At 45.6% G+C, this 14,549-nt stretch overlaps 1 protein-coding gene across 2 annotated transcripts in view; it reads right to left on the bottom strand.

Moving 5' to 3' along the window:
- Positions 1–14,549, bottom strand: part of phlpp2 (PH domain and leucine rich repeat protein phosphatase 2) — a 226,062-nt gene that overhangs the window by 59,008 nt on the left and 152,505 nt on the right. For both annotated transcript variants that reach the window (XM_085991585.1, XM_085991584.1), the window contains one exon: positions 717–863. In XM_085991585.1, coding sequence (XP_085847711.1) covers positions 717–863 — 147 coding nt within the window. The remainder of the gene's footprint in view (positions 1–716; positions 864–14,549) is intronic.

Below are 14,549 nucleotides of genomic sequence, written 5' to 3' on the forward strand. Positions count from 1 at the left end.
AAATGGTCTGTTTCTGTGCTGTAGAATCTGTGTAATCCAAAAAAATTAAAAGACTATGTACCAATAACTAGCAATTACGGCATGTCTGCAGGACATTCTCAATCCATTAAGATTTGCACTATTATGGAGAAAATTGGAAAAGGAATATAAAAACCACCATGTCCTGTTTAAATTAGAACATATAATCTTCCACAATGCTTTGCTTTAGGTTCTATGAACATCAAGATGCTGTAAAAATATTAAATAGTGGTGAAAAAACAAAGTAAAAGGCTGTGAGAACAGGTGCATTGTGCAGCTGGTTATGAATGTGCATTATTGTGTTTTAAAATGGAATTTGTGCAAACACTTCATATACTTTGAAAGTTTGGGAGGACATAAGAAGGAAATTAACATGAATTGCATCCACCAGATGTTAAACCAAGGTGAGAACTGACGTAAGAAAACTACTAGGCAGTTGGTCTAAGCGTTAAACAAAGCTTTAATCAAATGTTTTACAACATGGAGGTCTAGTTGTGTCCTTCACTAGTTCCTGTTAATGTCCTGCGCAAGCTGGGCCCGTGCCAAAGTATTTATACTCTCCCGGGACAGTGTCACCCGCAGGCCGCTCAGTATTATTTTATAAGTCCTTCTTTCACGAATGACTGATTCATGTCAAGAACTATTGTATAAAACAAATTCTTTACACTTTTGCTTGTATCTCCTATTATAAAACTTACTTTTGCAAGTTGCCAATCTCTTCAGGGATGTTGTGTATCCTGTTACAGGAGAAGTTGACTTCAGTAAGAGTTGAGATTTCACACAAAGATGCTGGAAATTTTGTCAGTTTATTATTCGACAAGTTCAGGCTTTTCAGCTGAGTAAATCTGCATTAAACAAAATTAAAGAACTTAGTCACTGGAGTTGTCCAGCAGTCCAGTTAACTAGCGAGTGACTGTATGAATTTGTTGAATTTCAATTAAATAGACTTATTCATGACATCGTGTGCTTGTGCATACTTCCTGCTGCGTAACACTTATTTCCTGCACCTGTCACTTTTTTCTGTCACAGTCCATCCATTCTCATCACACTTTGTTGATTGCTCAAAGTAGGATAGCAATAAATCAGAAAAGAGATAGATAGCATACAATTCAAAAGTGAGGAAATTGGATGGAAAATTACCAGTGTGAAACTACTAAGGGCTTATGAATGAGCAGTCAGGAGAACCTAGCGATAAAAGAAAAAAGTGAATCACGAACAGTTTGACAGTTAGTAGAGATTCCCAGGTACTACCTCACTAACCATATTACTTCTTTTGAAAAGGTGACCAGAATGTTGGATCAAGATATTCCTAGGGATGTGAAATAGCTTGATTTCCAAAACTGTTCAATAAAGTACTGTACATTGATGACTGTTGGAAAAAAGTTAATTGTAATAGATTATAGGACAGTCATTCTGCTGGATAGATGGCTTGTAGGCCAATTTAGACAAGGTTGCATTGCTTGGATATCAAGTACAAAACAAAAAGTACTATACTTAGGCTACATAAGGCTCTGCTACAAGCAAACTTTAAAAAGATTAATCTTCTGGATGTGTCCATCACTGGCAAGGCTGACGTTTATTGCTCATCCTTAGTTGTCATTGAGAAGGTGATGGTGCGCCACCTTCTTCAACCCCTGTGGTGAAGATGCTCCCACAATGCTGCTTTGTAACGGTTTGATACAACCGAGTGGCTTACCGGGCCAGTTCAGAGGGCAGTTAAGAGTCAACCACATTGGTGTGGGATTGGAGTCAATTATAGGCCAGACCGGGTAAGGCCGGCAGGTTTCTTTCCCTAAAGGACATTAGTGAACCAGTTGGATATTTGTGACAATCTGACAGCTTCATGGTCACTTATATCAGCTTTGTATTTCCATTTTTTTTTTAATACGGAAGTCAAATTCTCAAACTGCCATAGTGGTATTTGAACTGGCATGTCAGTAACACGAGTTCAAATCCCACTGTAACCACTATGCTACCGTACACATACTTGGTGTATTGTGTCCAATTTTGGATTTCATACAAAAATCCTACAGGACCCCTGGCCACTGTCTCAGGCTGAACCAGACTGTTTGCAATCTCGGCATCCTACTTGACCCTGAGCTGCACTTCCAATCCCATATACTCTCTCTTACCAAGATCGCCTACTTCACTCTCTCGTCTCCACCCCTGCCTCAGCCCATCTGTTGCTGAAACTCTCATCCATGCTTTGGTTACCTGCAGACTCAACTATTCCAATTCTCTCCTGGCCAGCCTCCCATCTTCCACCCTGCATAAACTTCAGCTCATCTAAAACTCTGCTGCCCGTATCCTAACTCACACCAAGTCCCGTTCACCCATCGCCCCTGTGCTCGCTGACCTACATTGGCTCTTGGTCCACCAACCCATCAATTTTAAATTCCTCATCCTCATGTTCAAATTCCTCCATAGCCTCACCTCACTCTATGTCTAACATTTTCCAGCCCTACAATCCGCCGAGAACTCTGTATTCCTCCAACTTTGACCTTTTATGCATCCCCGATTTCCTTCCCACCACCATTAGTGTCTGTACCTTCAGCTGGCTGGACCATAAGCTTTCAAATTCTCTCCTCAAGCCTCTCCACCTCTCCTCCTTTAAGACACTGCTTAAAGCCTATCTTTTTTACCAAGCATTTGGTCACCAGTCCAGACGTCTGTTTCTTTGGCTCGGTGTTAATTTCTTTGTCTGATAATGCTTCTGTGAAGCACCTTGGGATGTTTTACTACATCAAAAGCGCTACATAAGTCATTATGTTGATTATGGAGTTTATACAGTCCTTTAAAAGGGAACTGGCCAAGGTCCTGTGAGAAGAGGTTATTTCTACTTATAGAAGGCAAGTTGCCAGTTCGCCTAGATTATGAGGAGTAATGGCTACTACAGTCTCCTAGAGCTTGCCCGATTGCCTTAGGGAGTCAAGAGAGGCATTTCACAAAGATTTTCCCGAATTGGCTGCAGGTTTTTTTCCTCTAGTTATTTGCCTCTCCCAGGAGACTGCATGGTTAGACAGTTGAATGGTAGACAAGGCTTCACTGTTATCTGGATGAGACAAATCTGATGGTCTTTTCTCATCTTGCTTTTTATATGTTCATATGCTAGATTAAGATTCACCACAGATTCTGTTGAAGATTTACACAATACTGGATCAGCAAGGTTGCAGCAGGAAGGATGGAAGTTATATTTTTAAATATTAATTTTACACTCAGTTAATATAGAATATTTACACTCGAGACATCGTTTGATTTAGAAACAGGACGTAGGACCAGCACTGCTTTTATGATTCCTTTTCTACTTTCAAATACAAAGTTTCTGTCAGAGTGGATATAGAAATTGTTTTTCAAACAAACTTTATATGCTATTGACATAATGAAAAATAATATTAAGAAATCAGAGACAAATTAAATCAAAATGACCATGCGAAATCCTCCCCTTCTATTTTTTGTCTTCAATAGGATAAGTATGATTTAACTGGAGTGGCACCACCTTCACTGCAGTGGAAGCTGATTGATCTGATTACTTAGGGTACAAACAACTCATCAGAACAATTGATTCTCTCACATTAACCATGTATTCCTTTTAAATTATTTATAGTTTTTTTTATACAAAAGCATTAAGTACGATATGTCTGTGCTGCAAACAAAAGCACCATTCATAATACAGCAAAATATATATAGTTTGTACTAATGCAACTACACTTACATAACTCGATCACATCAAAATAGCTCAAAAGCATTACAAAATAGTAATTATTTTTGAAGTGCAGTTACGGCTGTTCTGTAAGCAAACGCAGCAGCCATTCTGCAACAGCAATGTCTCCAAAACACCAATGAAATTAATGAACAGTTAATCTGTTGGATTGGTGTGCACCCTGATCGGCACCAGCATAAAAGAATACAAGTGTGGGTCTTAAAGATTTTTGCAACTTTGTGAACCTGCAAGTCATCAATTTTCCAATGAGTAATGGAGCGATGATTCTTCCCCAGTTAGCAACTCCAGGTTGACTGCTCATACGAAAATTGTGGGATGACATTATTGACTTTGCACTACAGTACTAACCCCATCCCTACACTATATATTGGGATATAAAATAGCAAGTCTCACGCCATTTTCCACAAAGGCCTAGAACACCGCTTTTAAAAGCAAACTGTACTAGTCTGAAATAAAAACAGAAAATGCTGGAAATACTCAGCAGGTAAGGCAGCATCTGATGAGAGAGAAACAGTTAATGTTTCAGGTCAATGACCTTTCATCAGAACTGGAAAAAGTTAGATATGTAATACGTTTTAAGCAAGTACAAAGGCAGGGAAAGGAGGGGGGCGGGGGAGAAAACATAGAAAAATAGGAGGAGTAGGCCATTCGGCCCTTTGAGCCTGCTCCGCCATTCAATATGATCATGGCTGATCCTCTATCTCAATACCATATTCCCGCTCTCTCCCCATACCCCTTGATGCCTTTTGTGTCTAGAAATCTATCTATCTCCTTCTTAAATATATTCAGTGACTTGGCCTCCACAGCCTTCTGTGGTAGAGAATTCCACAGGTTCACCACCCTCTGAGTGAAGAAATTTCTCCTCATCTCAGTCCTAAGGGGGAGAAATTCAGTATCGCCCCATTTGGGGTGCAATTATCGGCCGGGCGCAAAGATTAGCACCTGCCGCTAATTATCACCTCCGAATGCAAACTTGGCTTTTATCGCTCCTGGAGGTGATTGGAGTGCTAAATCAGGCGCTTCACACCTGTCTTAAGGCGCAAAGGCCAATGAGCGAGGCGCTACCTCAGAGTGCTGGCAAAGCTCACATGATGTCAGTCAGCAATGGAACACAGACACAATGGCGCCGGCCAGTTCTTAAAGGGGAGGGTTGATCTTACTCTCCATCCACATCCTGCTCATTGCAGCCTTGAATCTCGGCCTGGAGAGGCCTGTACATCAAATTTGCTGGAAAGAACAATGGAGAGCCCCAGGGAAAGAGCTCGGAGTGCAGCCCCTACAGTCTCTACTAAATTGATACAAGGAAGGGCAAATCAAAATGAACCTGCAAAGTGCTGCTCAGTACCCAAAACTCCTTCACACAGCGTTGAATCTCTCCAGAGGTCTCGAGGTCTCTCTCTCTCTCTCTCTCTCAAAATGCGTGGTTCAAAAATGTCACCAACCAAAAACACATTCAGGAAGCAGTCGCCTTTAAATAGCGCTCCCCCAGTCCCTTCCTGACTGCAAAACGCTCCCCTCAACCTGTCGTTGCTAGCGGCAGGCGGTAAGGTAGGGGGCGCCACTCAATATCCGGTCCGGGGCGTTGCACACTCGACTGACATCACGATCTGCCGGCGCAGGAGATCATGGCGGTAGTGTTTAGCGCCGCCGCAAAATGTCTAGTTAATTTAGTGAGCGGCGCAAACATCGCTGCGCACGGGCGCTAGTTGCTTTGCGCCCCATTAGCGCCCTCAAGGCGCCAACCAACTTTTTTCCCACTAAATGTCCTACCCCATATCCTGAGACTATGACCCCTCGTTCTAGAACCCCAGCCAGGGGAAACATCCTCCCTGCATCTAGTCTGTCTAACCCTGTCAGAATGTTATACTTTTCAATGAGATCCCCTCTCATTCTTCTAAACTCTAGTGAATACAGGCCTAGTCAACCTAATCTCTCCTCATATGACAGTCCTGCCATCCCAGGAATCCGTCTGGTGAATCTTCGCTGCACTCCCTTTAAGGCAAGTATATCCTTTCTTAGATAAGGAGACCAAAACTGCACACAGTACTCCAGGTGTGGTCTCACCAAGGCCCTGTATAACTGTAGTAAGACATCCTTACTCATGTACTCAAATCCTCTTGCAATGAAGGCCAACATACCATTTGCCTCCCTAAATGCTTGCTGCACCTGCATGTTTGCTTTCAGTGACTGGTGTACAAGGACACCCAGGTCCCTTTATACATCAACATTTCCCAATCTATCACCATTTAAGTAATACTCTACCTTTCCGTTTTTCCGACCGAAGTGGATAACTTCACATTTATCCATGTTATACTCTATCTGCCATGTATTTGCCCACTCACTCAACTTGTCTAAATCGCCTTGAAGCCTCTTTGCATCCTCCTCACAACTCACAATCCCACCTAGTTTCATGTCGTCAGCAAACTTGGAAATATTACATTTGGTTCCTGATGCACTATCAATTGCTACAAAAGACTGGAGATTGAGAAAGTAATAAACAGGCTTTTATTACCAAAGAACAGAGCATGCCTCTTGTGGTTGCCTGGTATCCAAAAGGGCCGGAGGCTTCTGAGCAGCGACCTTTATACCCAGCCATGAGGGTGGAGCCAGGGGCGGAGTCAGCTGAGGCATGCACAGACAAGTACAACAATATGCAAGAGTGAACAACAGTACTAACAGTGAACAGTACTAACAACAGTGGTGAACAACAATACGAACAACAGTGGTTTACCATAGTTCCCTCATCCAAATCATTGATATATATTGTGAATAGCTGGGGCCCAAGCACTGATCCCTGCGGTACCCCACTAATCACCGACTGCCACCCCGAAAAAGACCAATTTATTTCTACTCTCTGTTTCCTGTCTGTTAACCAATTTTCAATCCATGCCAGTATATTACCCCCAATCCCATGTGCTTTAATTTTGCACACTAACCTCTTATGTGGGACTTTATCAAAGGCCTTCTGAAAATCCAAATACGCTACATTCACTGGTTCTCCCTTATCTATTCTACCAGTTACATCCTCAAAAAACTCCAGTAGGTTTGTCAAACATTATTTCCCTTTCATAAATCCATATTGACTTTGTCTAATCCCATTGATATTTTCTAAGTGTCCAGTTATCACATCCTTTATAATAGACTCGAGCATTTTCCCTACTACTGATGTTAGGCTAACCGGCCTGTAGTTCCCTGTTTTCTCTCTTCCCTCCTTTTTTAAATAGTGGGGTTATATTTGCCACCCTCCAATCTGCAGTAACTGTTCCATAATCTATAGAATTTTGGAAGACAACAACCAATGTATCCACTATTTCCATGGCTACCTCTTTTAGTACTCTGGGATGCAGATTATCAGGCCTTGGGGATTTATCGGCTTTCAGTCCCATTAATTTCTCCAGCACTATTTCTTTTACTAATACTAATTTCCTTTAATTCCTCCTTCTCACTGGACCCTTGGTTCTCTTGCATTTCTGGGAAGTTATTTGTGTCCTCTTCCGTGAAGACAAAATCAAAGTATTTGTTTAATTGCTCTGCCATTTCCTTGTTCCCCATTATAAATTCTCCCGTTTCTGACTATAAGGGACCTACATTTTGTCTTCACTAATCTTTTTCTTTTTACATACTTGTAGAAGCTTTTACAGTCCGCTTTTATGTTCCTTGCAAGTTTACTTTCTTACTCTTTTCCCCTCTTAATCAATCTCTTGGTCCTTTTTTGCTGAATTCTAAACTGCTCCCAATCCTCAGGCTTGCTACTTTTTCTGGCAACTTTATATGACTCCTCTTTGGATCTAATACTATCCTTAATTTCTTTTGTTAGCCATGGTTGGGCCACTTTTCCTTGTGTTTTTGCGCCAGAAAGGAATGTATAACTGTTGCAATTCATGCATTCGTTCCTTAAATGTTAGCCACCGTCAAGCCTTTTAATGAAGCTCCCCAATCAATCATAGCCAACTCACTCCTCATACCTTCGTAGTTTCCTTTGTTTAGATTTAGGACCCTAGTTTCAGATTGGACTACTTCACTTTCCATCTTAAATGAAGAATTCTATCATGTTATGGTCACTCTTCCCTAAAGGACCCCGCACAACAAGACTATTAATTAACCCCTTCTCATTGCACAATACCCAATCTAGGATAGCCTGTTCCCTAGTTGGCTCCTCAACGTACTGGTCTAAAAATCTATCTCGTACACACTCCAGGAATTCATCCTCCACAGTATTATTGCCAATTTGGTTTGGCCAGTCTATATGTAGATTAGTCACCCACAATTACTATAGTACCCATGTTACATAAATCTCTAATTTCCTGTTTGATGCCCTCCCCTACATTACCGCTACTGTTTGGAGGCCTATAGACAACTCCCACCAATGTTTTCTGCCCCCTGGTGCTTCTTAGCTCCACCCAGACTGATTCTACATCTTGATTTTCTGAGCCAATATCCTTTCTCACTATTGCTCTGATTTCATCCTTTACTAGCAACGTTACCCCATCTCCTTAGGCCAGGCCTAATACCAACATGTACCTGTGCCAGGCATGAAAAGGCTGGGGGCCATGGCTGGGCCAGATGCAAAGTGGAACAACTGCATCATACGGACCACAGACCAGAGAGATGTTTGGAAATGGACAGATCGGGAGGAACAATTGACAGTCTCAATTTAAAAAAATGTATATATAGATGGAGGCTTGTTAGACAAAACAGTGATGTCAATTAGATTTTAACAATGTACAAGAGCCACAGATAAGATAGTGAACGGTGAAGCCAAATCATTCCCTGCAAATCTCAGCCAAAAAAAAAATCTATTTTTCTCTGCATTCAGTCAGTGCTGTATATATCACTTAATTTTCATTGACTTCAAATTATGGACACAGAAGACATGACTGACCACTAGATCTATAATGTAGTGTAGTGTAGAGGAACAAAGGGACCTTGGAGTGCATGTCCACAGATCCCTGAAGGTAGCAGTCCAAGTAGATAAGGTGGTTAAGAATGCATACGGAATGCTTGCCTTTATTAGCCGTGGCATAGGATACAAGAGCAGGGGGGTTATGCTTCAACTATATAAAATACGAGTTAGGCCTCAGTTAGAGTACTGCGTGCAGTTCTGGTCACCACATTACAGGAAAGATGTGATTGCACAAGAGAGGGTACAGAGGAGATTTACAAGGATGTTGCCGGGAGTAGAGAATCTTAGCTATGAGGAAAGACTGGATAGGCTGGGTCTGTTTTCCTTGGAACAGAGGAGGCTGAGGGGAGACCTTATTGAGGTGTATAAAATTATGAGGGGCCTAGATAAAGTGGATACAGAGGACCTATTTTCCTTAGCAGAGGTCAAAAACCAGGGGGCACAGATTTAAAGTAATTGGTGGAAGGTTTAGAGAAAATTTGTGGGGAAATGTCTTTACCCAGAGGGTTGTGGTGGTCTGGAACTCACTGCCTGAAAGGGTGGTAGAGGCAGGAACCCTAACCACATTTAAAAAGTACTTGGATGTGCACTTGGGATGCTCTAACCTGCTGGGCTACAGACCAAGAGCTGGGAAGTGGGATTAGGCTGGATAGCTCTTTGTTGGCCGGCGCGGACACAATGGGCCGAAATGGCCTCCTTCCGTGCTTTAACTTTCTATGATAATAATGCAATTATGGGCATGAAACTATCACACTGTATTAAGTATTAACCATATTACATTGCAGGATGTCGATATCCAGGGTAATGCATTGCATCTGCGGTAGCAACTCATTACAATTTTATCACATTACAGTAAGGCATTAATTTAGTTTGCTTTTTTTGAAAATAAAGTTTACGTACATTCAACCCAACATTTAACAGACACTAATTTGACAAGCTAAAAATGTGTTCTATGCAGCTGTTCATTCACTGCAGGGTTGATTCCAAAATGAAATAAAACAATCCTTCACATCACTGCTGAACTACTCTGCAACAAAATCAGCCTTTGCACTATTTAAATACCGAGCTAATGAAATCTTCCCTTTCAAGGTTATAAAGTATGGACATCCCCCTCTGGCCCAAATTCTTCACTTGGTGCAGATTACAATCTAGAACAAGCAAGAGCACAGCTACCTTCAGCAGAATAAGATTGCTTGAAATTGGGAATGATCCAACTCCTGGTGATCAGTATGGAAACAGTTCCTATCTACTTCATATTCCTATTGGAGAGAATAAGAACATGGCGCTGCTCCATGCTGAGCGCAGTCTCCATCTGGATCAGTTATCAATCTGATCAGACCCTAGACTGGGAATGAGGTACATCTTCAGATCTAGCTAATGCAGAAATTATAATTAGTTGGGGTTGGTTTGGGGTGGCTGGGAGGGTAGTACTGTCTAGGCTAGGTTTGGATGTACAGTACTTAAAAATATAAGCAGGAGGCATTGTTGACAGCAACTTCAAAATTCCTCAATTGCATGGTGATATTGTTCACATATAATGTAAATATGTATTCATTTGTTAGTTGACTGGCATTTATATCTCATGTGGCTCAGTGTCAAATTTTGTTTCATAATACTCCTGTTCCGCCTTGGGACGTTTTACTACATTAAAGGTGCTGTATAAATTCAAGTTGTTGTTGTTGTCATCATGATCATGGAGTTACACTGCATTCACATAAGATTTCAAAATGTCTTTACAAGGCCCTGGAAAAAAAAATCTCCCCCCAAGTCACTTACAAATTTCCAACTGTTTAACCTTTGGCCCTCCATTCACCACAACATTTCTGCAGCTACCGATCTGCTCAATCACACCCTCACCTCCACCTTTGATGCCCTTGTCTCCATTAAAACCATTACTCTCTCTAACCCTGGTCATTCCCCCTGGTATAGCCCACATCTCCGCTCCCTCAAGTCCAAGGGACGCAGACTTGAACATCCATAGCAGACAACTGGTTTAACCATTCATTGTCTAATCGGGCTGGACCATATAAATCACTATTGGGTCCTGCTCTCCACTACCAATCATCCAGGAATGCAAAGATAAGCCCTGGCTTCTCTTCACTACAAACCGTCTTCTTAAAACTCTCTCCCCTGCCCCCTCCACCATCCCCTCCAACAAGTGCGAGGAGCTCATGGACTTCTTTGTCACAAAGATTGAGACCATCCATTCAGCTGCCTCTGCCGCTTCCCTCTCTTCCTCTAGCCCACCGAGCCAAACTTCCCAAGGTTCCTTCCCTGCCCTAACTCCGAACTTGCATCTTTCTCTAGTTTCTCTCCTATCTCCCTTCATGCCCTTTCTAAGCTCACCTTGTGATATACCTATCAATTCATCCAATGAAAAGCGACGAGTTAGGAAAGTAACTATAGGTTTTTATTGGCTAAATAACAGAGCCCACCCTCGCGGGTGATCGGATACAACAAGGAGGAATGCCAGCCAGTCGACTACCTTTATACCTGGGCAGGTAGGTGGAGTCATGGGCGGAGTCAGCAGTGGTCAGCCCAGGTATAGCAGCGTGACAAGAGGCGACCTCGTATAGTGATACAACAATGTGAACAGTGATAACCATAGAGTAACGATATAACAGTGATAACTATAGTGTAACGATAGTGAACGATAAAAGTGGTTTACCACATTCACCCCTTGTTTAGATTTGAGTCCGGCGGGGTGAAGTGTACTACCAGTTCTGGTATATCAGTCTGTCCGGAGGCCTCGTAAGCCTTCTGATCGTCGCAGCGGCGGTGTTGCATTATCCGGTGTTAATGCTGGTGTCTGCGTGGTCGGCGAAGGCTCGTGGGGTTCCGGCATACCGTCTACCTTGGCTGGAATTGGGGGGGTGGTGGGTGAAGGTGGTGTCTCCGGAGTGCCCGAGGTCTCGTAAGGAGACTGTGTCCTCCCGCCCGTCTGGGTATGCATATAGGCGTACTGGGGGTTGGCGTGCAGGAGGGCCACCCTCTCGACCAGGGGGTCCGTTTTATGGGCCCTCACGTGCTTTCGCAGCAAGACGGGCCCCGGAGAGGTCAGCCAGGTTGGTAGCGTGGTTCCCGTAGTCGACTTCCTGGGGAAACCAAACATTCGTTCATGGGGGGTGGCGTTGATGGCAGTGCAAAGTAGTGACCGGGTGGAATGCAGCGCTGCCGGGAGGACTTCCTGCCAGCGGGAGGTTGGGAGGCCCTTAGACTTTAAGGCTAAGAGGACGGCCTTCCATACCGTCGCGTTCTCTCTTTCCACCTGGCCGTTCCCTCGGGGGTTGTAGCTGGTGGTCCTGCTTGCAGCAATACCTCTCGCTAGTAGGAACTGACGGAGTTCCTCGCTCATGAAGGAGGAGCCCCGGTCACTATGTATATAGTTTGGGAACCCGAACAAGGCGAAGAGGTCGTTCAGGCATTTAATGACCGTGGTACTGGTCATGTCTGGGCAGGGGAAGGCAAAGGGGAAACAGGAGTACTCATCAACAATGTTGAGGAAGTACACATTACGGTCAGAGGACGGGAGGGGCCCCTTAAAGTCGATGCTCAGGCGCTCGAAGGGGCGGGTGGCCTTGATCAGGCTTGCTCTGTCCGGCCTAAAGAAGTGCGGTTTGCACTCGGCACAGGTCTGGCAGTTCCTGGTCGTGGTCCTGACCTCCTCGATGGAGTAGGGCAGGTTGCGGGCCTTAATGAAGTGGTAAAGTCTGGTGACCCCGGGGTGGCAGAGGTCGTTGTGGAGGGTCTGAAGTCTATCACTTTGCGCGCTGGCGCATGTAATTAGTGACAGAGCATCGGGGGGTTCGTTCAGCTTACCTGGCCGGTACAAGATATCATAATCGTAGGTGGAGAGCTCGATTCTCCACCTCAAGATCTTGTCATTCTTGATTTTGCCCCTCAGCTTGTTATTAAACATAAAAGCGACCGAACGTTGGTCGGAGAGGAGGGTAAATCGTTTGCCTGCCAGGTAGTGCCTCCAGCGTCGTACCGCCTCCACAATCGCCTGGGCCTCCTTCTCGACCGACGAGTGTCGGATCTCAGGGCCCTGTAGGGTCCTTGAGAAGGCGGCCACCGGTCTCCCCTCCTGGTTAAGGGTGGCGGCTAGGGCGAAGTCGGATGCATCGCTCTCGACTTGGAAGGGGATGGACTCATCCACTGCGTGCATTGTGGCCTTGGCAATGTCTCCCTTAATGAGGGAGAAGGCTGCGCACGCTTCCTCCGTAAGGGGGAAGGATGTGGACTTCATGAGGGGTCTGGCTTTGTCCGCATAATTGGGCACCCATTGGGCATAGTAGGCGAAGAGCCCCAGGGTTCTCTTCAGTGCCTTTGGACAGTGGGGGAGGGGTAGCTCCATGAGGGGGCGCATTCTTTCGGGGTCGGGGCCGATGACTCCGTTCTCTACTACACAGCCGAGGATGGCAAGGCACGAGGTGTTAAACACACATTTATCCTTATTGTAGGTGAGGTTCAGCCGTTGGGCCGTACGGAGGAATCTCTCCAGATTAACATCGTGGTCCTGCCGGTCGCGGCCGCAGATGGTGACATTATCTAGATAGGGGAACGTGGCGTGCAGCCCGTTCTGGTCAACCATCCGGTCCATCGCCCTTTGGAAGACCGAAACCCCGTTGGTGACGCCGAAGGGAACCCTAAGGAAGTGGTAGAGGCGGCCGTTCGCCTCGAAGGCTGTATACTGGCGGTCCTCAGGGCGGATAGGGAGTTGGTGATAGGCCGACTTAAGGTCGATGGTGGAGAATACCCGGTACTGCGCAATCTGATTGACCATATCAGATATGCGGGGAAGGGGGTATGCGTCCAGCTGGGTGTACCTGTTTATGGTCTGGCTGTAGTCGATGACCAGGCGGTTTTTATTGCCGGTCTTAACGACCACGACCTGGGCACGCCAGGGGCTGGTGCTCCCCTCGATGATGCCCTCCTTCAGGAGACGCTGCACCTCAGAGCTAATGAAAGCTCTGTCCCCGGCGCTGTACCGCCTGCTCTTGGTAGCGACGGGTTTGCAGTCGGGGGGTGAGGTTAGCGAACAGGGAAGGTGGCGGGACCTTGAGGGTGGATAGGCCGGTGTTACGCGGTGGGCGGTTTAAAATCTGCTGGTTGTCGACTGAGTGGGGGGAGGGGTCCGCCATATGCTAGCGTGACGCTTTGGAGGTGGGATTGGAAGTCTAGGCCTAGTAGGATGGCAGCGCATAGCTGGGGCAGGACGAGGAGTTTAAAATTTTTATACTCCGTACCCTTAACCGACAGGGTCACAACACAGTAGCCGCTGATGTCTGTGGCGTGTGACCTCAATGCCATCGAGATCCGGTTGCGCGTTGGCAGGACAGGGAGGGAGTAGTGGCTCACCGTGTCTGGGTGGATGAAGCTCTCCGTGCTTCCGCTGTCGAACAGGCAGGTCGTGGCGTGGCCGTTTACTTTGATGTCCATCATCGACTTGGACAGGTGATGCGGGCGGGCCTGGTCCAGTGTGACGGAGGCTAGTGTATAGCTGAGCGAGTTGTTGTAGTCTGCGGTTGAGGCGGTAGTCGGGTCTAGAGGCATGGTGGCGGTCGGGCGTGGTGGGTAAAATGGCGTCTCCCACGAGGTTGGACAAAATGGCGGAGAAGATGGCTGCCCCCATAACTCACGAGGCACTGCTGGTGTCGGTTGCCTGGATCAAAGATGGCCGCCCCATGACTCACGTGTGGGGATGCTGGCCTCTGTGGCCTTGATGGAAGATGGCCGCCCCCACAGCTCGCATGAGGCACTGCTGGCCTCTGATGATCCACCTCTGCAGGCCTTGGCGAAGTGGCCTTTCTTCATGCAGTTTGAGCAGGTAGAGTTCCTGGCTGGGCAGCGCGCCCTCGGGTGTTTCGCCTGGCCGCAGAAGAAGCAGCCGGCGGCCCGATCGCG

The sequence above is a fragment of the Somniosus microcephalus genome, chromosome 6 (genome assembly GCF_052327205.1).
Source record: "Somniosus microcephalus isolate GS21.2 chromosome 6, FLI_Smic_1.0, whole genome shotgun sequence".
Classification (NCBI taxonomy): Eukaryota; Metazoa; Chordata; class Chondrichthyes; order Squaliformes; family Somniosidae; genus Somniosus; species Somniosus microcephalus.